The sequence below is a fragment of the Protopterus annectens genome, chromosome 7.part1 (assembly GCF_019279795.1).
Source record: "Protopterus annectens isolate FY-2018-M chromosome 7.part1, PAN1.0, whole genome shotgun sequence".
NCBI classification, from domain to species: Eukaryota; Metazoa; Chordata; order Ceratodontiformes; family Protopteridae; genus Protopterus; species Protopterus annectens.
The window spans coordinates 515,407,233-515,433,339 of NC_056740.1; the positions used below are offsets into that span (position 1 = coordinate 515,407,233).

The 26,107-nt window shown below is 38.3% G+C and overlaps 1 protein-coding gene across 1 annotated transcript in view; it reads left to right on the forward strand.

The window, feature by feature from the left end:
- Positions 1-26,107, forward strand: part of UNC13C (unc-13 homolog C) — a 4,920,764-nt gene that overhangs the window by 4,863,666 nt on the left and 30,991 nt on the right. Inside the window, exon 31 of the mRNA XM_044078941.1 lies at positions 12,900-13,059. Coding sequence (XP_043934876.1) covers positions 12,900-13,059 — 160 coding nt within the window. The remainder of the gene's footprint in view (positions 1-12,899; positions 13,060-26,107) is intronic.

Here is a 26,107-nt window from a genome sequence, read left to right on the forward strand (position 1 = left end):
TTTTACACGTCTCTTTAGCCTTGGTTTCCAAGCCTTATCTTGCATGTGCCTCATAGTCTATTCTTTAGCTAGCATTCCATTGCAAGTGCACATATATTTCCCCTGAGAAAGGAACATTCTGTATCTCTCCCTTATCTTGTCCTTTGTACTGAATTGTCTTTCCCTGAAATTGGATGCATACAGGAAAACACAAGTCTGACTCTATATTTTCAGGCCTATTATTCTACCTTAATGTACTTAGATGTTGCCCGTTCGATTCTCAGTTAGAGCGTCTTCTACGTAGCTACATGCATGAATGGGCATTCCTTCGTTGAAGGTTGTGTGTTAGGCCCGGCAAGCCAGTACATAAAAATTTACTGCCAATCATTAGCGGACCGGAGTTCCGCTGTGGTGACCCCTAACCGGGAAAAGTCGAAAGACACATACATACAATGTACTTTACTTAACTCACTAAGAAAGCATTCAGTCTAAAAGTCTGCTAATCTAACAGTCTCCACTTAGGTTTCTCTCTGCCTTCTGTCTACAGTTTATGTTTTCAGGATTTGAGTGATAACTGAATTGGGGGAAATCTTACTAGAATCATCATCATCAGCCCCTTTTGCCATTTTTTTTCTACATGGGGCCTGGGTATCGTGTTAACTGTCACCAACTCTCTCGAGTCAGTGCCACACTACTGCCTACTTCAACACTCATGCCTGACTGTCACAGATCATCTTTCACACAATCCATCCACCTCCTTGGTGGATGTCCTCGCTTCCTCTTACCTTCTTCCTGTTTGTCCCAAATCTTTCTCACCAGATTGTCTTCTCGTTTTCTGCACGTGTCCAAACAACTATAATCTGTTCTCTTTGATCTTTTCTGCAATTGGAGCTACTTTGGCTTCTGCTCTTATGTCCTCATTTCATCATCTGTCCCACAGTGTGCATTCTACCACACTTCTCAGGCACTTCATTCCCATCATCTCTAGCTTCTTCAACTGTTCTGCCTTTACTATCCATGTTTCTGTACCAGTAGTACTGGTCACACCACTGTCTGGTACACCTTACGTTTTTCACCTTCTTTTGGCATTTTCTGTCATAGACTACATCTGAGACTCTACGCCAGTTGGCTGCAGCCCCTCTGATTCTAGCTTTGACCTCTTCATTCAGACTTCCCTTCTCCTCAACCACCCCTCCCAGATACTTGAAGCTGTTTACCTATTTCACTATCTTCCCCTCTATCTCTATTCACAGCTTCTTCTGATTTCCTCAGTTTGCTACCATTACCACTGTCTTATCTGTGCTTAGTTTCATCCCGTGTGCCTTCAGATATGCATTCCATTCCTCTATCCTTTGCTGAAGTTCTAGCTCAGAGTCTGCCTGTACTGCCACATGGTCTGCATACAGCAACTTTGTTGATCTGTCCCCTCTGACCTGTTTGCTAATGTAGTCCATCACCAGTATGAACAGCTCTGGGCTCAGAGCTGAACCCTGGTGTACACCCACTCCCACTGGAAACCCCTCTGTGAGGCTGAACACTGTTCATACTTGAGTCAATGGGTCCTTGTACATAGCCTGCACTAATTCTACCAATGTTTCTGGGACTTCAAACCACCACAGTACTGCCCAGATCAGCTTTATTGGGACCTTGTCATATGCTTTCTCCAAGTCTAGAAATGCCCAGTTGGACTCTTTCCTCATCTCTAGCTTCTTTTCAACTATCTGTCTCAATCCAAACATCGGGTCAGTTGTGCTGCATTCTGATCTGAATCCAAACTGCTTGTCTCCTGTCTTACATTCTACTACTCTCTGTATCCGTTTATCAATCACCCTCTCCAGAACTTTCATGCAGTGTGTTAGGAGTTTGGTTCCTCTGTACTGCCCACAGTTGTGGATGTCCCCTTTTTCTTGTACACTGGCATGAGTACACTTATTCTCCAGTCATCTGGGATATGCCTTTCTCTCCACACTGCTATTAATACCCTCAGGAGCCATTTCTCCCCTATCTCACCCAGCATCTTTATCATATCTGCTGTGACCTCATCTGAGCCTGCTGCTTTCCTGGACTTCATTTTCCTTAGTGCTGTTCTTACTTCTTCTAGGGTGGGCTCCTCTTCTTCTCTCATCGTAGGCTGTTTCTGGGGCAGTACAGCTTCTGTGGGGTTTTCTTCATTCAGAAGATGCTGGAAATGCTCCTTCCATCTGCCTTTGATGTCCTGTGGACTAGTGAGCAGGTTTTTGCTGGAATCCCTTATGAAGGGTGCCTGACTATCTTCTTTATCTTTCTGTCTTTGCCTTGCAACCTGATATAGTTTCTTTGTGCCACTTACTGAGTTACTTTCCAGAACCTGGTAGAATGCTTCCAATGCCCTATTCTTTGCTATTGTGACTTCTTTATTAGCTTCTTTGTTAGCGAACCAGTACTCCTTCCTAGCCTGATCAGTCTTTTCTATCCCCCACTTCTTCCTGCACTCCTTCTTTATTTTGATGACTTCCTGGACTTCTGCATTCCAACACCAGCTTTCCTTATGTACCTTATTTCCATACCTGGCCTGGCCATATATCTTTTCTGTAGTCCTACCACATGCTATTTTTAAGCGCTGACATTCTTATTCAACTCCACCTATTTCCTCCTCTTCCTGGGATTCTAGAGCCCTGAGTAATTCCTTGAACTGTTGTACTTTCTCTCCATTCAGTTTCCAGGTCTTCAGCCTGGTCTCTGTTGACCTTAGAACCTTCTCTGACCACTGCTTGCAGCTGACTCTGGCAAATAGTGGTTTATGCTGTGGGCCGATTGCTTCACTTTGGATGACTTTGCAATCATGGATTCTACCCCATTGCCTTTACTAGAATCAGTCACAATAAATTCAGATTCCAGCCTCCTTTTTAGCTACAGTCAATTGTGATGTTGCTATTTTGAAGAATTTCATAGCAAAGAGACAACAGCAACAAGGCAGTGTCTCAGTGTGAATGAATACATGTCTTCCACTATTCCTAATGTTCCAGATGACACATTACACATTAAGGAAGTATTGATAGGTAGTAAATATCAAAACAGAAGCATTTTCTTATCAATTCAAATATACTATTCTTATCAATTCAAATATACTATTCTCTAACAGACATTATTCTACCAGATATTATGTAGAAGTCCCCACTACTGTATATATTTAAAGGAAAGCAGAGCCAGATGTTCTCTCCATCTCAGATTTACAACAGGTGTCTCAGACTACAGGGGGAACTTTCAATCCTTATGAGCTCGATGCTCATTATATCTATCATTTGATTTTCTGCATATTAGTACAAAGGGGATGTGGCTGTCAAAGACAACCTTGTGGACCGCTTATAGTTTTATCGATCCAAAATAGGTCTTGATACAGTCTTACAAATGACTGCCACATGATACCTAAATAAGGAGGAGCATAGTCTCAGAGATCATGCCATTTTACAGTGTAAATCAGGAATGGGCCATGACAAAATGGTTGCTTGTGCTTTTTTTGACATATTGCAGATTTTAAATGGACTTTTATAAGATAATTGACTCTCAAGCAGATCATTCACCATGAACTTTGGATGTGGCAGAAGGCAGTGGGTAGAAGAATCTAAGTGACCTGTGTGGAAGTTTGACAAGAAAGCTTTCATATTCATTTTCCAGAAATGAGGACATCCACACGTCATCCTGTTCACCTCCCTATACAATGCTTAGATCACAAAGTTCTGCTTAAGGCTCCCAAAAAGCACTCCTTAGAATGTAGATGCAGCTTCCTTCCTGTAGAATCAGAGCCTACTGTTTGGTATGTCTTCTATTCCTACATGATTAATTTTAAAGGCAGTGTGGATATTTTTATCTTGCTTATATCAGCCTGCATTTTTTGTTGATCTTTAATGTGATAAACTGATGGCCAAGCTCTAATGTTGCAACTGTTTATATAATGTTCACAGTAACGCTTATTCATTGTGCATTTATCAATTGATATTTGAGCTGTCTGATACTATTGTTCAATCTGAATTTATTCTGAACTGAATTTGAATTGTATAGCTACTGTATTATATTTTCTGAATTGAATCTTGAATTGCATCTGCTTTGAGTAGCTAGTGTGTTTTATGTTTAGCATAATATGCTTCCTAATATCTTCAGAATTTAACACACTAACAGTCCCATAATTCAGCTATCTATTACTTTTTTTCTTTACTGGCCTTTTCTTTTCTGTTTTCTTACCCTTCTCCATCTACTGCTTTTTAAAATTAATGTCTTCTCGTTGTATTCTGTAACCTATCACTTTCATCTTTATATTCCTCTTACAGTTACATTTAATATATTTATAGGAGCAATACACATGCTAACTATTCACCCAACAACTACTTTTGCCTAAGTGACGTGACTATATACTCAGCCTTCAGTTCGTGAAGCACCCTTCAAAAGCCACTTCAATTGCCCTTCAGTCAAGAAAAAACATTCAAGCAATTTGTAGGTTCTTTCATTTTAAATTTTGAGTTTTGGTTTACTTGCAGTAAATTCCCAGTATTAGACACTCATTACTAAGGCCCGCTGTCTCTGCTTCCCCATTTCCCTCTCTCTCATTTTTTCTAGAGTCTTATTACAGTGCATAGCTTCATCATTTCAGCTCTATTTATAAGAAATTCCCATTTATCTTGATAAGAACTTTGGCTAAGTTCTGCTTTAAGTATAGCTCAATTACCTTAAAAAAGACACACACTGGCTTACTATTTTGATTTTTCTGCAACTACCTTTATGTCTAACTGTATAAATCACTGATATGTTTTCTGCACAAGTATCCCAAGCATAGCTTCATCATTTCAGCTCTATTTATAAGAAATTCCCCTTTATCTTGATAAGAACTTTGGCTAAGTTCTGCTTTAAATATAGCTCAATTACCTTAAAAAAGACACACACTGGCTTACTATTTTGATTTTTCTGCAACTACCTTTATGTCTAACTGTATAAATCAATAAGTGCTGTTTGGGCTTACTGATGTGTTTTCTGCACAAGAATCCCAAGCATTTGAGGTCCTGCCCACTCCGTTTGCCCTTGCTACGCTTAGGCTTACTCCACTACCCTAACCTACCCCCAATTCTCACCCATCGCCACTACTCATAGTCACTCCTGTACTTCCAGTCAACCAAAGCCTACCACCAACTAGCCACCCAACAATTCAGCACATCACCAAACCACTCCCTCACCTCCAACTAGCCTATCAAAACCCTACACCTCCAACTCTCCACCTAACATTAAAGCACATTACTCATCTACTATACTTTAATTACCACCATTCTTAACCCTCCCACCTTACCCATAATAAAACACACACATTGTATCCCACTCTCCACAGCCCTCTCTACCCATAAATTATTTTACTGTCCTATAACCAACACATTAAATATTCAAATCCCTTTGTTCATGATATTTCTATACCCACCTCCTACAACCCTACCCAATGTGCTTATCACCCACATCTCACTCCTAACCCTGCTCCCACTTTTTCCAGAATTACGTCCTATCAATATGCACATTTTACAACCTAGCCATCCCCAACCAATTCTACCCCTACACTACACTAAAACAATATAGTGCACATTACTGATTCATCAAGCCTATTCAGCACCACCAATGTAGATCTATTCACATGCAAATACATTCATAAACATAGCCCATCCCAGCCTACCTATAAACAATCCAAGCTCATACTTAAATTCACTATCTTACTAATAGAAAGACTACCCACAAGTAAGCTTAGTGGCGATGTTCACCCAATCCCAGGACCCAAAACAAATCAACTGTAACTACATATCTCACTACCTATAAATAATTTTAGCAATAAAAACCTTCCCAGAACAAAATTTGACCTATTGCTACTAAATATGAACCTTAGGTGTCTGTCAAACAAATACATGAAGTGCATGCATTCCTCTCTCTCTACTCTCCTGACATAGCTATGTTATCTGAAACCTGGTTAAAACCTACAACATGTAACAATGAGACTCTACTCCAGGGCTATAATATTCATAGATTAGACAGACTAAATAAGCAAGATGGAGGTGTAGCAATTATGTACAAAAACTCACTAAAGCTTGAATATCTAGATCCACACCCACCAAAAATCAGTAATGCCGAGATGCTATTTTCTAGATTACAACTAAATCCCAACAAATTCATCATTATAATAGCTATCTACATCCTTCCCAACAATGACCCCACCTTAATAGAGGACTTCTTACACTGGAGATCAGTTACCTTTTCCCAAGAAACCATTGTCATGGGAGACTTCAATTTAGACTTGTCAACCTATACATCTGAAAATCCCACAAACTTCATAAACCTATACAGCTTCTCCCAATTAATTACATTTCCAAGTCATATAGATAAAAAAATAGACAATCAATATTAGACTGGACCTTATCCAACAAACCGTCCCATGCTAAACAGTTAGGTTGCCTCCCAGACAGCTTAAGTGACCACTCTCCCACTTACCTTCTCAGACAAAACAGACAGTCTCCCAAACTACCATATGTAGACAAATAGGCAAGAAGAATTTTTTTACTCAAAACTTCATATCAACCTTTAAACAATGTGACTGGACTCCTCTGTCCTCTCTCCCACTTGACACATTCCTGGACATATTAAATTGTCAAGCCCCTCCTTAGAAACATAAGAGCCTAAGCAAACTATGCCCCATTGCTTACCAAAGGTACAAAACTTCTACTTAAAACCAAAGGCAAAGTTTGGGCAAAATACCAGTCCAATAAAAATTTACCTCCACTAAACGATTACCATCAGCTACGAAACAGATAAAAAAAGAGGTAAAAAATGACTAAAAATCCTACTATATAACAACATAACACAAATATCAAAATAACCCCCCAAAAGTCTAGGCAAGCATAAGTCATCTACTTAAGCCTGGGCAATCTGAAACCCCAATTACAACTTAACTGGCTGGAATTACCCAATCTACTGACTTTTACCCAATTTACAAATAACCCAGAGCATAGCATATCAACCTGAAAAGTGTCCATCTCTTCAAAATCTACCCATAAAGCAATCTGATACAAGACAACTCAGATCTTCCGATAAGCTCCTGTTACAAGTTACTAAGACTAACAACTTCTGTATTCCAGTCATATCTCTAGGATATGGTTCTTAACCCCCCCAGTCTATTCTAACCACTGCCGACCCCAATACATTTAAATCACTGCTTAAGCTCCAACTATCCAAATCTTGGCTCTGCCCTTGTCTAAATCCTGGTTAAATAATTCCTCTACTCACATGTTTCTGCCTTAAACACCCTAATATGTGTAAATATATATATATATATATATATATATATATATATATATATATATATATATATATATATATATATATATATATATATATATATATATATATATATATATTGACTGAAAACAGATGTGATTCTCAGATTAAGCTACCTATACTTGTGTTGTTTCATTTACATGTATTGTGTGAATTTTTCTTTTTTTGATTGTACAACTTTTCTAATATGCTACCTGTGATTGCATTTTCCTATGTTTCTATATTTTATTGGAACTGTAAATTCTTTTTATTTCCCATGTTTCTATATTTTACTATAACTGTGATTTCATCTGTTGTAATTGATCATGTTATGTATTTTTTTTTCTAGCAATTGGGCCCCCCCCCCCAGTCCTCAGCTGAAAAAGGGTTAACCATCCAGTCAGGCTATGCCTTTAAACAAACATAAAATAAATATGATAAATAAATAAATAATGCACCATAAGTCAAAGTATATAATGGATTTTCCTAGTCCTTTAGAGGGTTTGAGAGTCACCACAGGAACATCCTCATTCTCCACCTCTACTTTCTCAACAAACGGCTAATGTGTTCTTTGAAGCTCTTATTTAGAAGGGTGCTACATGTCATAGAAGACCTGCTGCCAAAAGATCTTACTTGAGGCAATGACATGGATTTTAATACGGGAAAAGATCTAAGAACATGATACCTCTTCTACAGTCCTTGAATTGCAGCATACATGCACTCTTTTTGTAGGTTAGGCTTGTCATATTCCTTCATCAGAATATATGTTTCAGCATTGTTTGTTTTGAAGGCACCTCCTTTAAATACCGCCATCCCCTGGGTGGAAGGTGTTGATGGTATGGGATATAAGCTGCATCTTAGAAAAATAAAAAATAACTCAACAACTTTTAGAGCCTGTTCATTCTGATAAACTTATGTCTCTGCCCAGGAAGACTCATTCTGGCAGCTATTATTTTTAACAGCAGAATCTTAGTTTTCCATCAGGAATAACTTTCATTAAAGACAAATCTACTGTTTACCTGAGAGAACATATTATTTCATTCAGTGTCTTGTCTTTTTTCCAAAACATGAAAATGGGGAGGGGGTGGGGTTAAATGAACACTTTAAAGGTGCACAAGCGAACTGATGTTATTTGAATAAAACTGCATCTGTCAACCTCACCTTATAGCTGTTTGTTTCATTTGTCAAACAAAAGAGGGTATAAAAGCAAGACTGCTGCATTTCCTGCTGTTATTCTAACCATGGAAAGTCTGTGAAGACCCACTTCTCAGGCCATCAGCTATTACTAAATCCAACTTCAGAGATGTATCTGCACAAGACATATGTGAAGTGGCCACCTTTCATCTGATTTCCACATTCATTAGACAGTATAAATTTGATAGTGAGTCTCAGATCTTTTTAGGGCTGTCCTAAATGGTACGGTTTGACAACTTTCTGCCATCTTGTTTGGTGTTGCCTCAAAATCTTCCCAAATGCAATGCTTACATTATCAAATTCAGCTTCTCAGATAAAGAGAGAAAAGGCGAATGAGTCATTTTCATTAATACTATTTCATCACCATAGGAATCTATCATTTTGGATTCTTTCCATCTGATCCTCTTCCCCATGTTAATGTCTAATGATTTCAGTGCATATAAATATGTTATTAAATACTGTATGTTCCATTTTAGCAAAGTTCAGATACATTAGCGCTCTCTTTGCTGTGACTGTTTATAGTAGTGTCAGTTATCACTTTACCAAAGGACATTTTCACTCCATCATTTTTAATTTTTTAATACAGCAGAGCAGCTAAGTAGGAGTGTCAGAATATGACCTTGAACTGAGTAAAGCAGGTACTGAAAATGAATGAATGAATGAAAATATTTTTGAAAATGGTATAAAACAATCATATTCTGTCATTGCTAATGTCATGTGGCATATGGTTATATCCATTAATATAGATGTAGCTTGTCTCTAGTAAACTAAAAACAGCTTGTGGAATTCTAATTATAAAATACTAAGTGCCTATTATCCTAAAATATAAATATTTACAGACAGTACATGCATATATTTAACAGATTAAAGTTTTTTTTTCCTTTAGATTCTTTAGATTTATATTATCTGAGACTCATTAAATCCTAATTTAATATAACCCGATTACACAAACATGCAGGCATTATTTCTTAAATGAAAATTCAAGGTTTCCAAACTATACTAAGAAAGGAATTACTGTGCATTTAAATTTGATTACCTCTCTCGGGTCTCTATATTATTATTCAGTATGAGTTTCATTGCCATTGCACAGTACTTATAAATGAATCAGCACATTATATTATATCAGAGCAATTGTGCTGTTACATAGAAAGCCTATTCATGGGGTTCAATTGTAATATAAATATTTTATGCTGTGATTGATCTCTGTTTATGTTTCTTACTTGCCTGCTGTTTTCCATTGTAAGCAAGAAATTAGTAAGTAGTTAGTAATCATGTGCAGTTTATGAGCTGTTTTGCAGTTCTTCTAGTCTTGCAAATGTTAAGCCATACTGTTTTAAGAAGAATTACATATGAACATGAAAACAAAGGATTACATCGGAATGCATTGCAGATGTAAGCGTGTCCCTTTGCCAAAATGTAGGATCCGGTAAAGGGCCCAGTCAGTTAGTTACCAGATGTAGTAGTACAAAAATTATTAGGCACCTTCTTCCTGCACGAGCACCACTATTCTTAATGGATCCCCTTAATAATGTTGACTTTCAGCTACGATATAGTACTTTCATTTTTCTCATTAATGTCATATGCAGCTTAAATAGAGGATTTTTTATGCCAGTCATACTGTTAAAAGGAAAAGTATTATTCTTGAATATTTATTGTATTTGTATTTCCTCTCTAAAGAATGATTCCTGCATTCCCACAAATAAATATCAGGCGACATAGCTGTTTTCCATACTTTTTCTTTGTGTATGTGCTCATTCATATGTATAAGCTCCATGTAGCAATCATCTAGAATGCTCTTCTCTTTTGGAACTGAATTGTAGTTCAAAGCGTGTCGCCTACTGTAAATCCTGAAGTTGTTATTTTGTGAGAGGATGTTTCATTAATACTTTTGTAAAATGGTGTATACATGTATCACTTGTACATAGAGCTGTTTAGTACATGTAGATCAACAATATGAAAAAACAAACAAGCTTTGGTGAAGTGCTTTACATGTCCTCAATCAAGGTGTGCTACATACGGCTCCAGTCATATATAACGCAAACAGAAATCCACCAAGGAAAAAGGCAATGAAAGTAAGAAAAAAATAACCGCAGACATTAATAGAAGATGTAGGCACTTTGTGACCTACTATCTTTAAAGATGAAAATACTTATGTTCAAGGAACTAAGTGCAGAGGTTTGAATCCATGAAGATGAGCATTTATGATTTAAAAGCAAAATAAGCAAGGCCAGGGAAGAAAGCAACATAATGGACATGTTCTTTCAATAAAGTGTTTGATTAATTTATACTCAGGGTACTTGCTTTTGTGGCTTGTAAGGGGGCAAGAGCTCTTTTAACATCATCATTGCACCTTCCTGAGTTCCTTAGACACATTTTTTTATCTTTTTGTTAACCTATAAAATCATGTACTACTCACTCTATTAATTATCTTGTTTTACTGTATACATGTTTAACAGTTTGATTGCTTCATCGCACACATGTTTTATTGAATTGCTCAGTGTTCAGTCTTAAGCACATTAATTATTGCAGCTTTCACGGACCGGAGTTCCGCTGTGGCGACCCCTAACCGGGAATAGCCGAAAGACACAAACAAACAAACTTACCCCTGTTAAGAAAATAATAAGATGAATCAGCTCATATAAGAACTCTTCTGAAATGACCTTTGCAGAACATGTGAATTAGTCATAAGGGATAGCTGATTCTTGTGAAAGGCTAAATACAACTCATTATAGACAAGTGCTCCGTTTTGGATTTCATAGTAGTGGTTCTGATTGGTAGTATCATTTTAACTGTTAGAGGAGGATTTGTAACCTCTGGTGAGTTGTATTTTTATTTATTTTTTTGAAAAACTTTTTGGCATCTAGAGATGTGATTCACTGTCTTTATAAGAGATGTTTTAATTTCTCTAAGATGTTTTCAGTATGTGGGTTGATGGCATTTTGTGGAGGATTAATATGTTTATATAATCTGTTTTTTTTTCTGCTGTTAATAATGGCTTTCAGAGAGATTATATGACATTTCTGGATAGATGTAACCCACTTGTATAGCCAAATTTGGGTAGAAAATTCATGAGTAGGAGTTTATGGATATTCATTCAGAGTACCGGGCAGGTTGTCTTCAAAAGTGAAGGCAGCAGAAGAAAACATGATAACTACAATGCAAATATAATGCTATGTTTCAAATAATAATAACCACTTTAACCTAGTTAAAGCCTTTTAGTTACATTGATGAGGTTTTTAATAAATTTCTAATGCATTTATGGCATTTGGCTGTGGAGTCACTTCAGTTTTTTTTTTTTTTTTGTCTAAATTATTGTTAATTATGATTTAAAAAAAGTTTGTGTGTAGCTGAAATGCTTTTTTTTCACTTTTTTCATCTTCTTGTATTATTATTAATTTTGGATAAGAATGTTGTTCCAGTTAGAAAGGGAGACTGAATTTGCATTCTTTAGCTCATCTCATGTATTTCCATCTCCATATGTACATTTTATGCGTGGGACAGGTCTTTTAGAGTTTGTTCAGGTTTTGATTTGGAATGCTATTCAACTATTTTGTGTGAGTAGTGCCTATGTTTAGGTAAGTATTTATGTTTATATTTTATGTTTTTATATTAATGTCATACATTTCTTAGAATTTACTCAAGTTACACGGAATGTTTAGGTAAGCTGGTTATGCAGAGTTCACCTTTTGGAGTAGCTGCTGGTATTAATTTTTCTGTAAGGATTCTGCAACGATTCTTACTATTTATGTGAATTAATGATATAATTAAGGATTTAAAGCTATGTAATTTTTCAGGCATATAGACTGAGTTATCATATTTTTTTACATTATTTTGTAAAGTTTTTGGTTATTGTATGGCTTTTACTTTGCTCTATGCAGGTCTGATAACTGGATAATACTGCTAAGATTAGATCTATTTAATGAAGCAACTGGTGTGTAAATAAAGTTTGCATGAGGTCTGACAGGTATCACAGAGCTAAGAAACTAAGTTGATAGTGAAGTGATTCCTGTAGGCAGCGGTATACATTTTGACTGTTTTTGATGTTGTTTACATTCTCAGTGGCTCTGAGCTGCCTATGAAAAGGGACACTTGTGTTCTGTGGGTTTATCTGGTAAACAAATGTGGCTAGACTATAGCCAATGTTTATGTTGTACTTTCTGGGAATATGTTATTTATGTATGTAGAAATTACTTGTGTCATACTGAGGTGTTTCTTTAATAAAATTTAAATAAACATACTGACTTTGTATTTTTGAGTCATGTATCTTTGAGAAGAGACGTTTCTCAGAGACACATGCTTCCTGAGCATGTATTTTTCATCATTTGCTTCTTCCTCTATGGAGTCCTCAAAGGACTCTAAAACTTGATCTGTAAACATATAGCTTGACAATGTTTTTATTTTTTTTTATTTTCTAGTTGTAGCAGTCAACAACTTGACCTGGCAAACCACTGCTATGTTCCGACCCTTCGTTGAAGTATATGCACTAGGACCAAACCTTAATGACAAGAAACGAAAATATGGTACAAAGACAAAAAGTAACACGTGGTCCCCAAAGTACAATGAAATATTTCACTTGTAAGTTGCATTTGTATTTGTTTTCTCATTTATGGCTTTGTTATAAATTGTAAACTTACTATGCATACACTTTTTCTCACTATATATTTAACAAATTAATATTTTAACATTTGCTGTCTCAGAAAATTTAAAACAGCTCCATAAGACTACTTTGGTCGTGACACATTCTACCCTAACTGATCCTGACTTGATTACTTGAGATCAATATCCCTGGTCCTTCAGCTGGGAATTGTTAGTAGGTCTGTGGTACCACATTTTACACATGAAGGAGTAGGAGGAGGTGAGTGATCAATGGGTCAAACAGGTATAGAGGAACTCCAAAACCAAGTTAATATGTTGACTTTTGCTTTTGTGAAGTAATCCTTAACATATGCACTGATGACGTTTACACACAATTCATTATACAGTGTTTGCTTGTGTGTGTGCTTGTGTGTGTGTGTGTGTGTGTGTGTGTGTGTGTGTGTGTGTGTGTGTGTGTGTGTGTGTGTGTGTGTGTGTGTGTGCATACATGGGTCCACTTCTTAATTTTGAAATCTCAAAATCCCGAACATCAGAATCCCGATGTCCGGATGTTCAAAATTTTGAAATCTCGAAGTTAAACAATTGAGATCACCCAGTGCAGAACGGTAAGTTTACTGTACTCTTCACTGCAGTGCTATCTTGGAGATGGTATATTTAAGTAGTGGGGGGTATGGAAGGGTGCAGCCTCCCATTTGGGTGGGGGTGCAGCAACATACTGTCTAACTTTTTTGTTTTGTTTTCTGCATTTCGAGATTTCAAAATCTCGAACATCTGCACTTCGGGATTCTGATGTTTGAGATTTTGACTTTTTGAAATTACATAGTGGACCCGCACACATGTGAGGCATCCAGCATTCTGTAGCATTTTCACTTTGTTTTTTTTGGTTACATTGTCATTTGAACACTATTGTGTGTTTATCTACATTCTATACATATAAAATATGTGTGTGTGTGTGTGTGTGTGTGTGTGTGTGTGTGTGTGTGTGTGTGTGTGTGTGTGTGTGTGTGTGTGTGTGTGTGTATGTGTGTGTGTATGTAGCAATTTATTATAGGCATTTTCTCAGATGTATAGTCTGAAGAAGAGTGCATGCTGTTCCTATACAGCTTTGGTTCATAGGTTCATAGGTGTGTACTAGGCTAATGACCCTGGAGCCTTTACAAACCTAGCCCATAGAAGTGCCATGGCATCGTGCCACCCAGCGTTAGTTCCCAGTGCCTCTATCAAGTAGATCCACTGGAGTGATCCACAGGGTGAACTTTCTATTTCCCATCCACTCATCAAGATTTTTCTTGAAGTGGACCAGTGAGGTGCTCTGTTTGACATGTATGGGAAGTCTATTCCAGAGCATGGGCAGTCTCTGGGTTATGAAACTGTCCTTCCAGCATGTTCTATTGATTGTGGTAATGAGATGAGTTCTCTGGAGCGTGTGGTGCAGAGGGACTATGATTTCTTTAGCTGTAGCATTTCTAGCAGAGCTGGGTCAGACATGGCTTTGTAAGTCAAGCAGAGATCGCCTCTTAGTAGATGATATGAGGCAGAGAATAGCTGGAGTGTTTTGAGTCTGTCCATGAAGGACATGTGTTTAAGGCCTAGGATCCTCTTCATGAGGTACTTTTATGGCCTTTCCAGCTGTTGCATGTGTCTAGTGAGGTACATGCCAAATGGGGCATTATACTTGATGATTGGCCTAATGAGGGAAGAATAGAGAGAGATGATGACCTCTTTCTTCCTGGATGCAAAACCCTTGGTAATGAGATGGGAGGGTGGCCTAATGGTTAAGGTGTTTGCCTTACAAACACAAGGTCCAGGGTTTGAGTCTCACAAGGGATAACTGGCTAGGCTTAAAATGGCTCGCAAGGGCAGTTAGCTTAGTACTAACCTATGACCTATGTGCCAGATAGAAGGACTTTCTGACCATAGTGGCAATGTGGTGGTCAAAGGAGAGGCTGCTGTCAACCTGTGTCTCCAGATCTCTTATAATGCCTCCAGTGTTCAGTGGGGTCCCATCAATGTGGTAATTAGTGGGAACTGAGTTTTTCCCAAAGGGAATGATGATGCATTTTTTGGCATTAAGCTTAAGGCCATGGTTTTGATACCAGTCATTAGTCTCACTGAGGCCTTTCTGTAGAATGTCTACATCAATTAGGAAGTTAATAATGGCTCCCAGCTTGCAGTCATCTGCGAACTTGGTCAGCCAGGGTCCCTCCATGTTGGCCTGGACTTCTGAGAAGTAGATGCCAAACAGGAGAGGACCCAGAACTGATCCCTTTGGGACTCCACTCATGACTGGTTGGCAGTCTGACTTGGAGTCCGCTACTTTCACACTGTTGGTTCTATCTGTGAGCCAATTTGCAACCCACCTAGTGATACAGGGGTTAATGCCTAGTTTGGTGAGTTTATCAATAATTCCTGAGTGGGGAATGGTATCAAAGGCCTTGGCCAGATTAAGGTAGGCTGTATGAAATAGCTTGCCCTCATCCGCAGCTCTGGTGACTGACTCAAAGAACTCAACCAGGTTGAGCAGACATGATCTACCTTTCACAAAACCAAATTGCGTGGGATCTAGATTTTGGAGACTCCCTATATTCTTGTTAACTAGGTTCATGATGACGTGCTCCATAACCTTACATATCAGACTCGGCAGGTTAATGGGGCGATAATTCCCAGGGTCTGTAATCGCTCCTCCTTTATGGAGAGGGATAACTGTAGCAGTGCACCATTCAGTAGGGACAAATCTTGAGGTGAGGTTGTGATTGAACAGGGCACACAGATGTGGTGCCAGTTCACTTTGTAGTTCATGTAGAACACATCCAGGGATATTGTCGGGTCCCATGGAAGCTGCATTCTTGGCCTTGGATAATGCAGCTTTAACCTGTGCTGCAGTAATGCTGGGTGCCTGGCATTCCTCTGGTATTGTGGTTTGTTCTTTAGGGAGGGTGAGAGGGGTAAAGTTGGCACTGAATCTGTTGGCCAGTATGTTGGCAATATCTGTTGGCTCAGTATAGGAGGTACCATTGTGCAGTAACTCAGAGCAAACCTGGGTATTGCCATGCAGATTCTTGATATAACTATAGAAGGTTTTGTGGTTGTTTTAAGTGTCTGCTGCAATTCTGCCTTCATAGCTGGCTTTAGAGGTTTTGATGAGGGATCTCTACTTTTTGTTGAGGCTAATAAGGGAGTTTTTTCCATTCTTGGGACTTCACCTTTTTCTGCAACAGTTTCTTCCTTCTGTTGTAGAGTTTATTAAGGGCAGAGGACCACCAAATTGGATTCCTTTTTTTTGGAAGAGAGTGTCTTGGTTCTGTTGGATATGGCTAGTTCCATGCATTTATGTACATGTTCATACAGTGCATTGGTGTATGATTCGGCAGTCATGCATCTATTTTCCATTGATATGGGTGCTGTGAAGTTAGCCACCTCTGTTTTTAGGAGCCCAAAGTTAGCTTTGGAGACATTTTTCATGGTTGATATCTTTGTGGAGGTGTGGGTGAGATGTGGATTTCCATGGTGATTAGTTTGTGGTCGGATCTAACCAGGGAGGAATTGACTATTGGTGTAGAGCAACGGTTGCCCATGTTAGTAATAACCAGGTCAAGGATGTTGCTTCCTCTAGTGGGGGTAAGAATGAGCTGGTCCAGGGCATTGGAATTGATGGATTCCTGGAAGCGTTGGACAAGTGTATTGGGGCATGAGTAGTTTTCCCAGTGGATGGAGGGTTAGTTGAAGTCATCTAGTATGAGAGTGTTGGGTTGGCCCCTAATAGTTTCCAGTGTGCTTAGAAACATGGAGTGAGAGTCTTGGGACATGGTTGGGGACATATAGCTGGATATGACCTAAATTGCCATCTTACCCAATGTTAGTTGTACCTGACGTATCTCAGATGCGTTATGCTAGGCTACTAGTCTGGAGGTGTGCATATTCTTTATGAATCTGGAGACCCCACTGCCTTTGGAGCTTCAGTCTATGTTCTGTGTCCAAAAGGTGTGGAATGAGTTATAGCCTGGTAGCACAGGGGTGCTTTCTGCTGCTTTAAACCAGGTTTCTGTTTCAGCAAAAATGTCAATGTTCTCCATTTTGAGGAGTGCTTTGAGCAAGTGCATTTTGAGATTTAGACTTCTAACATTGAGCAGCATGACCCTCATATTGCATTTATTTATAGCTGTTATGGTGGTAATTTGGTCTGTGGAACATCGCCTAAAAAAGGCACTATAGGGGTGGCAAGAACCTTAGCTAGTATCTGGAAACACAGGGGTGACAGATGCAGGCCATCTCTGGCAAAGCATCGAGGTCTGTCAGTCATGTCATCCCAAGCAGACAGATACTGGATCCCCTTAGAATGATGCCAGAAACTTAGCCAATTGTTGAAGTCAGTCATTTTTTTCTTGTACTGTGTTATCATTCTGGGCAATGGTAGTATGCTGCTCAGGGATAGGGTCATACCTGCCTGGGCCACATAATCCGAGAGCTCCTCCATGTCTCTTTTCATGTAGTCCAGGAGGTGCATCTCAGGTCATTCACACCCACATGGACAGTGACAGAGTCATACTTGTACTTGTTGTGGAGTGACCTGAGTGAGTGTGTTATGTGTCAGATTCTGGCACCTGATAGACAGCTGACTGTTACCTTCTCTTTATTCAACCTAGTGAGTGGAACATCAATGTACCTCACTATTGAGTCACCTATGATTAGTGTATTGGGCAAGCTGTTTTGCCTTAGGGGCTTAGGTTGAGGGGCACACTGTGTAAGTGAGCTATGCGTCTTGTGGTTTGTGCTGTGTTGTGGTTGTCGAGTGCATTTCTGCCTTGAAGGTCTCTGCTGTTTGGGTAGATTTCTATTGAGAGCCTCCGCAAAGGTGGGTGTGTGGTTTGTGGTTTTATGTGAGAGCTGTGATGGTGGGTAGGGCTATGTGTTGCATGTGGTGTGGTGCAGGTGTTGACCTTCTCCTCTTGACCAGCTATTCCAGTCTGGGCTTGAGAGTGTATGGCTTCCAATTTGAATATATAAGTGCATCTCTCACAAGTCTAAGTGTTGGGAGGTAAGCAGAGAGGGTTGTCTGTGTACATGAGCCAGTTGCTACACTGCCTCAGAATGCCCAAGTTCACCAGGTTAATAGGAGAAAGTACAAGGAACTGACCTTTAGACATGCCAGGGGAGATGGTCATTATTACTAAGTACTGGAACTGTTTCCTTTTTATATTCCTTTTACAGGAAAAATGTCACTCAAGGTATCTGAGTCTGTACAGAGCACTGCCAAACACTTGAGGGGAAACTAATACGTAGACCCTAAAAGTTTTAGGATGAAGTATTGAACTAGTCCGTTACTTTAAAGTCTGAGGTTAATACAGGATTAGAAATGACACAAGACACCAAGGCTCAAACTTAACAATTTATTAAACAAAAATTACTAGATAAATAGAAAAAGACTAATAAATCATATACTTACAAGCATATGCATAAACAAAATCATCTTTACCACTGATAGGGAGACTTCAATCCTATCCAGTGCAGCTATCTGTTCAGTCAAGGCAAGGCCGACACTGGCAAAATGGCTCTAAGCTCAGTTCAGGCTGGTACTGTGATCAAATTCGGATGATGATGATGATTTCCATTTTAGCCTTTGAGCTTTTTATAGTCTTGAACAAACAATAGGGTCAATAGGTTCAACTAATGACATATTGATCACAAGCTCATCATGAGTTGATGGAATATTGTAGAAAATATGACATTACAAGCTCATCATGAGTTGATTGAACATTTTAGAAAATTACAGATCATTTCCTAAGTAAGTCTCATAATGTCTGGTCTTATGCCTTACTTCCCTTTTGTAAAGAACAGTTAGCTCCCAAACTTGTGATATAGTTCCTCCTTGAAATCCCCATATTCTGGTAAACATCTTTTTTTTTTTTTTTTTCAATTCCTTTTTATTAGGGTTATATCAAAACCAAATGATGACAAAAAAACGATATAACAGAGAATAAAACAATAACATACAATATACAGACCTACAAACATAAAACCTATATACATTAATAACCTATATACATTTCTCATCTGTATCAAGCTATGCAGCATACAGAAATATGAGTTACAATCATGTCAGAATGAGTTCAAATATCATTTTCCAAGTGTCCTTCTGGGTCCTTTTTTTCCTCATGGAATACCATAAATATTTATGAGCCAGAAGTTGTTTACTAGCTGTTTGCTTGAATCCATCCCATGTTATTTTGGAACTGTCTTTCCAATTTAATGTGATGTAGTATTTTATTAGCATAAATGTTGTAACTAGAATGCGCGTGTGATTATTCTTCATTCCTATAGGAGGTACGTGTAAGAGGGCAAATTTCCAGGATAAGGTTGATTTTTCATAGCCCATTTTCTCTAATTTGACTCTTAAGGCACACCAAAGTTTGTATGTACATTTACAACTCCAAAATATATGAATAATATCAGCTTCTTTGGAGGGGCAGAATTGGCAAAAAGGTGGGAGTTCTTTGTACATTTTATTTAATATTGTGGGCGTAAAATATGCGTTGTTTAGGATCATAAGTTAAGTATATCTGAACTTCTGAAGGAGAATGTCTTTGGAAAATTTCTGAATTGCCTGTGCAATTATATTGGAGGTAATTGTAGGGTCTTGTTTTGTCCAGTAATTGGAGTGGATAGCTTTTTTCGTGTGTCTAAGGGAGATAATGAATTTATAGGTATTTGAGATCATTTTTTTTTTCCGTGTCATCATATCCCAAAGTGTTCTACATGTATCTATATGTTGATCTGGGATGTCAGTATCCTTCCAAAATCTGTAACATACTTCTTTCAGTTGTCTTATCATAATTGTATATTTAAACGGGAGATTAAGTTTGTTTCTAATATTAGTTATAGATTCCTGCCTAAGTAGATAAATGTCTAAAACTGTCTTTTCTTTCAGTAGTGGGTATGAATTCAGGTCAATCATCTTTTCATTTAGTTGAATATTGGGGTTAAGGTGTAATGGTTGGAAAGTATAAAAAGCAGTTAATAGATTTAGTGATTGGAAGAGATTTAGTTATTTTAATTTGTTCCCATATGTCGTTTTGTATTTTGTATCTTCTTCTGGAATGGTAAACATCTTTTAAGCTGACAAACAACTTACAGGTCAACAAAAGTTCAGTTATACTAGTAATCAGTGAGCAAGGCCTGCTCTTAAGCATATTGTATTGTTACAATATTAGCAGCATATAGTGAGGTAGTGGCATGTCAGATCTAGCAATAATCAATCTAGCAATAATCAAACATACACAGTGATATGTGGCTCGAGGCATAACAAAAACCTGGTAGAGTGTGTGGCTCCGTCACAGGCCACCCCTTGCATTGAGCAAAGTACGCTGTGTATCCCTTATAAGAGTTAAAACTGACAACATCAATTGTACCTTCTCATCACTTTACAGTAAATGATATTAAGCAAAATAACACTGAAACTATTGTGGTCAAAAGTAAAGGATGCAATAACAAATGAAACCACACTGATGCCTTAGATTACCACATAAAAATAACATACCAATGCGAAATAGTTATATCCTGTATTTTATTTGCAATTTTTACAATGGTACCTTTGTCTTTAATCATTTAATCACTGTTTGATGCGCATCATTTAGTGTTTTATTTAAAACTTGCAATACTGTTTGTCCTTCCTGCTTAATCTGTTGAAAGTCCGGGTGGACTGGAGATGGCCATTAAAAAGTGTGTAATGGTTCTATGCTAGCATTAAATGTGATGTCCATCCATTTAGTTAATCTAATAAGTTTTTCAGTACAAAAATCAATAATTGCATGGATATTACTTTTACAGTATGCTCCACCAGTTGTGATTATTTCATCACGTCAGGCTAATTTACAGGAGGATATCACACAAACTGTGGTATCATTTAGTTGGTAGATTACTACATACCTGTGCCAGGTGCATTCCCCAGTTCCATTATGTAAGCATGGGTGAGGCTTCCTTTTCACCATCATGCATACCCACCCCTGGGGCCAGGTCTCACAACCCACCAAATCAATGGGTACATCACTATAATCAATCAAAGTAGACTCAATATGAGGTACCCACCAATTATTTCCAAATTGCAAGGGCAGTGCAACAAATGGACAGACCTGCTTTGTTCCTTTTTTACTAGCAAGATTGTCAAAAATCAGTATACAAGACTTATTTTCACATGCAAAATCTATTGGCTTCAACCAATGATATAGTTGCATTTTCCTTTGCCAATGGGCTGCCTTTTTAGCCCCCTAAGTTTGTGTGAATTGCAAATATTGCTGATTAGCAGCCAACTGAGATAGGATACAAAAGGTCTGATTTACTTCTGCTGTGAGGTTTTTTAAAATCTGTTCTGTATATATATTTGTATGTTTAATTCACCTCCACAGGACAGTTTGAGTTAAAATACCTTGGCTTGTAGAAATCCCGACTCATTTAGCCTTTGGTATAAACCTCCAAAAGGGTTGGAAGCACATTTTTTAGGATTTCTATAACAGTTCAGTCTACATACAGTTGCAATGTTCTCCATCTGAGTGATGTTTCAAGTTAAGGCAGGTTTAGGTGTTACCTCATATAGATCATCTCCCAATTTTTAATAAAAGTCACAGTCCGCTGTTAAGTTTGCAACATATTCCTCCTCAAATAGAGGGATAGGATCAAAACAGTCATATGGCCCATCTAAGTGTTGTCGTCGGAAATGTTTGGCACATTCCCAAACAGTGGCAATAATATATGGAGAGGAAAGTACAACAGCTGTTTAGCAGAATCAAGTAATACTAAAAAAGTTTCACTAGGTCAGTTACAAATTACAGTCCCATGTTCATTTGGCTGATTGGGTGTGGTCACTATAACTTTTATTCCCAGCCATTTGCTTGGTTTAGTATCACAGTCTTGTAGCAAAATAACAGCATCTTGATGCATACAAATTTCTACTAAAGGTTGTCCTTTTTGAATAGTCTCTGTCTTGTTATCTAAATTGATAGCCTTTATTATCACTTCTCATTCTGGCTCCCATAATGTAAAAACCTCCCAACTTTCTCCTAATAGTCCTTTTTGCCCCCAGTGCCAATTTTCTGGGAGATAGAGTTTCCAACCTGTCTCTACTAACACTATATTTTGTGCTGGCACTCTTTGTTCAGTCAATGCACATAGCCAGAACCGAGTTTGATCAGTATTTGTCAAAAGTGGGTATATGGAATTTGGGTTTAGCTTTTCTAATTTCAATATACAAAGTTGGACCGCATGTCATTCACATGCATTTGCAAAGGGGTTTCTTGATGCTTTTGAGGCCCATTATTCAGCTGGCTCACAGCTAATGCTAATACCTTTGCCCAGCCTTGCAACATTTCATCACTTGTATTCTTTTGAATTTGTTCTTTAAGGAGCCCATTATACCTTTCAATCAAACCAGCAGCTTGAGGATGATATGGGATATGCAGCACCCATCAAACTCCATTTTCCTTTGCCCATTCTTGAGCCTCCGCTCCGGTAAAGTGGCTGCCCTGGTCACTTTGGATTTCACTGGGAATCCCATATGTCATACATAATTTGTTCAATCCTTTTAATACTGCTTGCTAGCTTGCCTTTTTGCATGGCAAAACCATTAGTAATTCTGAATAAGTGTCCACCATCATTAGGCAATATTGCTGATTTTGATCCAGTGGTAAAGGACCAATAAAGTCTATTTGCCAGATTTTTGCAGAATGACTGCCTTGGTGAATGTGTCCACATGCTTCTGCTTGCAGTTGCTTTTATTTATTTCTTTGGCAAATTTTATACTGCTTTATAACATCTGTAGTTATTTCTTTATTCAACTGCATACCATGCCTTCATGCCCATTCTAATGTTGCATCTCTTCCCAAGTGCCCACTCCGATCATGGGCCCATCTTGCCATACTAGCATTTTCAGTTTTCTCTTCAGAAACATGTACCGAGGCCATCTTATCTACCTGCTGGTTATGCCTCCTTTCATTGGTTACAAGTGATACATGGGCATCTACATGTCCAACACTGATTTTGCATTGTTGAGCTTTTTTCCAAATCTGTTGCCAGTCTTCTGAACCTCCCCATAGAGGTCTGCCATGGATCTTCCAGTTCTGTTGTTGTCAGGCAGGTAACCAGGTTGTCAGTCCCTTAAAAACTGCCCAGCTGTCAGTATAGATGTACGCCTGATTTCCAGGTGATAAACTATCAATGACCAGGGCAACAGCTCGTAACTCTGCCTGATTATTTGAACTGGCAGTACCTTTGTCAAATAACACAGTTTCTGTTCGTGGACAATAAGCCACTGCAGTCCAGGTCCTGCCATTTGATCCAATTTTAGCAGAACCATCAGTAAACCATGAATGCTTCTGTTTTTCCATATCTAAATTATCAAATGGTAATGCTTCAGTGATTGGAGATTTTGGAATCTCATGTCGCTGTTGTTTTATCGTATCAGCATCATCCAAATTTACCAGTCCAGCCAACTGTTGTTGTACTTGAGATACTCCAGGCACGATGTTGGCCCTTTCCTATAAATGCCACTTCCATTTTTGTACAGTCGAGGACTGTGCTATTAGAGTTTTCATTAAATTATTATCTCGTAACCACCCCTGGATTGGGTAGTCTAGCTTAACTGTCACTGTTTGTTGTTTAGTTATTTCTTCCACATGAATTAATGCTGTGTACACTGCTAGTACATGTTGCTCAAGGGGGCTATATCTCACCTGCGCTCCAGTCAGGGATTTGGACCAAAATCCCAAGGGTCTCTTTTTCCCAGTGTCATCCTTGTGCCACAGCCCCCACGACATAACACTATTGACAACTGTTACTTCAAGGATAAAAGGTTGCTGTGGATCAACTGGGCCCAGCCCCACGCTCTGCTGTAGGGCCTTTTTTGCTTCTTCGAAAGCCGTTTGTTGCTTGGGACCCCACTGAAAGTCACATTCTTTCCTTGTTACATAGTGAATGAGTCGCAAAATCAATCCGAGGTGAGGTACAAATGCCCTCCAAAAGTCCATTGCTCCCAAGAAGGCCTGTGCCTGCTGCTTCGTTTTTGGGACTGCAATTTTCTGAATACTCTGTAGTGCCACTGCAGGAATTTCCCCTTTTAGCTCCATTTCAGATCATACCAAGGAATTTTACTGATGTCCCTTGTTGTGTTTTATTTTTATTTATAGCCCACCCTGTGTTCTGAAGGTGCTGAATTACAGTTTTTAGTGCGATATCCACATCAGATTTTTCTCCGGTAATCATGATGTCATCAATGTAATGGAAAATAGTCACTTTATCCAGCTGTAATTTGGCTAGGTCTCTAGCCACTAGTCCATGACACAGGGTAGGGCTGTGCAGATATCCCAGTGGTAACACTTGGAAGGTATACTGCCTCCCCTCCCAGGTAAATGCAAATTGGGCTCTACTTTCTTCTGCTATTGGAATGGAGAAGAAGACATTTGCTAAGTCCAAAACTGCATGATATGGTCCAGCAAATGAAGACAATCTTTCCACAATTGTAACAATGTCTGGAACAGCTGCCGCTATGGGTGGGGCCACCTTGTTCAGACCTCGATAATCTACAGTCATCCGCCATGATCCATCAGGTTTCTTTACTGGCCATACCAGACTGTTGAATGGACTCACCGTTGGCTCGAGTATGTCAACCCGAAGCAGTTCTTGGATTGATATCATGCAAGGGTATGTTTCTGGATAGAGGCTATCCATTAGAAATAGTTGACAACACTTTAAATGAAGTTGTTAGAGAATGGGGGAAAAATACACACCTTTACTAGGTAAGGGTTTAAATAAAACTGTGGACCCTGGGGAAACGCTGAAAAAGTGAGCAACATTAACTTTGAACATACATGTATTGTGCAATACAGTCCTTTATACCAACAAGTAAAAGAAGTAATACACAAAAATTGGAATATATTTAAAGTTGATCATGATGTTTACCAAGTGGTGGGAGAAAAGCCCGTTTTTACTACAGAAATTGGGCCTAATATAAAAAGAATTTTGGAAAACAGGCATTACAATCCTACTAAAGGTGAAACAATAAAAGGTAGTAGACCCTGTGGTAGATGCAATTATTGTTCTTACATTTTGCAAGAGAACACGATTTGTTTAGATAACAAAAATAAAAGTGTAGTTCATTTAAAAAGAGGGAACTGTTATTCTAGCAAGTTAGTATATATTGCTAGGTGCAATATCTGTAATTCCTATTACATTGGGAAGACTGAGAGGGCCTTTAAGACCAGAATATATGAGCACCTGTATGATATAAAAAACAAAAATGATACAAATGCTCTGTGTAAACACAGTACACAATGTGGAAGTTATACAGGTTTTAAATTTGCTATTCTTGATACAATAAATATAGAAGCCAGGGTTGGGGATTGGCAGAATGCACTTTATAAAAAAGAGTTATTGCGGCAATTGAGGTTGGCAGCAAATTTCCCCCCTGGTTTAAATGATCATTTAAGTTTGTTACCTATTTTAAAGGAAAAAGCAGAAGATATTTAAACAGATCTTTGTAAAACAGAGTATAAATGAGGAAACACATATACCAAAGTTTTATTCTTGTTTTTTGTAATGTGTTTGAAAGCATGCAACCTTTTGAAAAAACAGCTTTCTAACTTTCTTTTGGTTTAATTAAGAACACTGTCTGGTAATGTTTTAAACCTTAATTGTTTTAATATGCTTGTTCATCATTGGAAATGTTTAGCCAATCTTGGGCAAGCTAATAGTATAAAAATGCTTTTTAATTGCTTTCAAAGTTAATTCTGATGAAGTCAAGGTGGATTGACGAAAGTGCTTAATTTTTTAACTTTTTGTTACAATAAACGAGTATTGGGGACTCGCAACAGTAGTGCTTCTTTATTTGGTTTACACAGTTCTTGGATTGTCTCGGTGATCTCAGTGCGCCCACTTGGGATACTATACTGTTTGATGTTTACTATTGTTTTAGGTGTGGGAATATATAGTGGTTCCCACTTAGCATTGCCTCGGACCACAGCCTTGACTGCATTGACTGAACAAT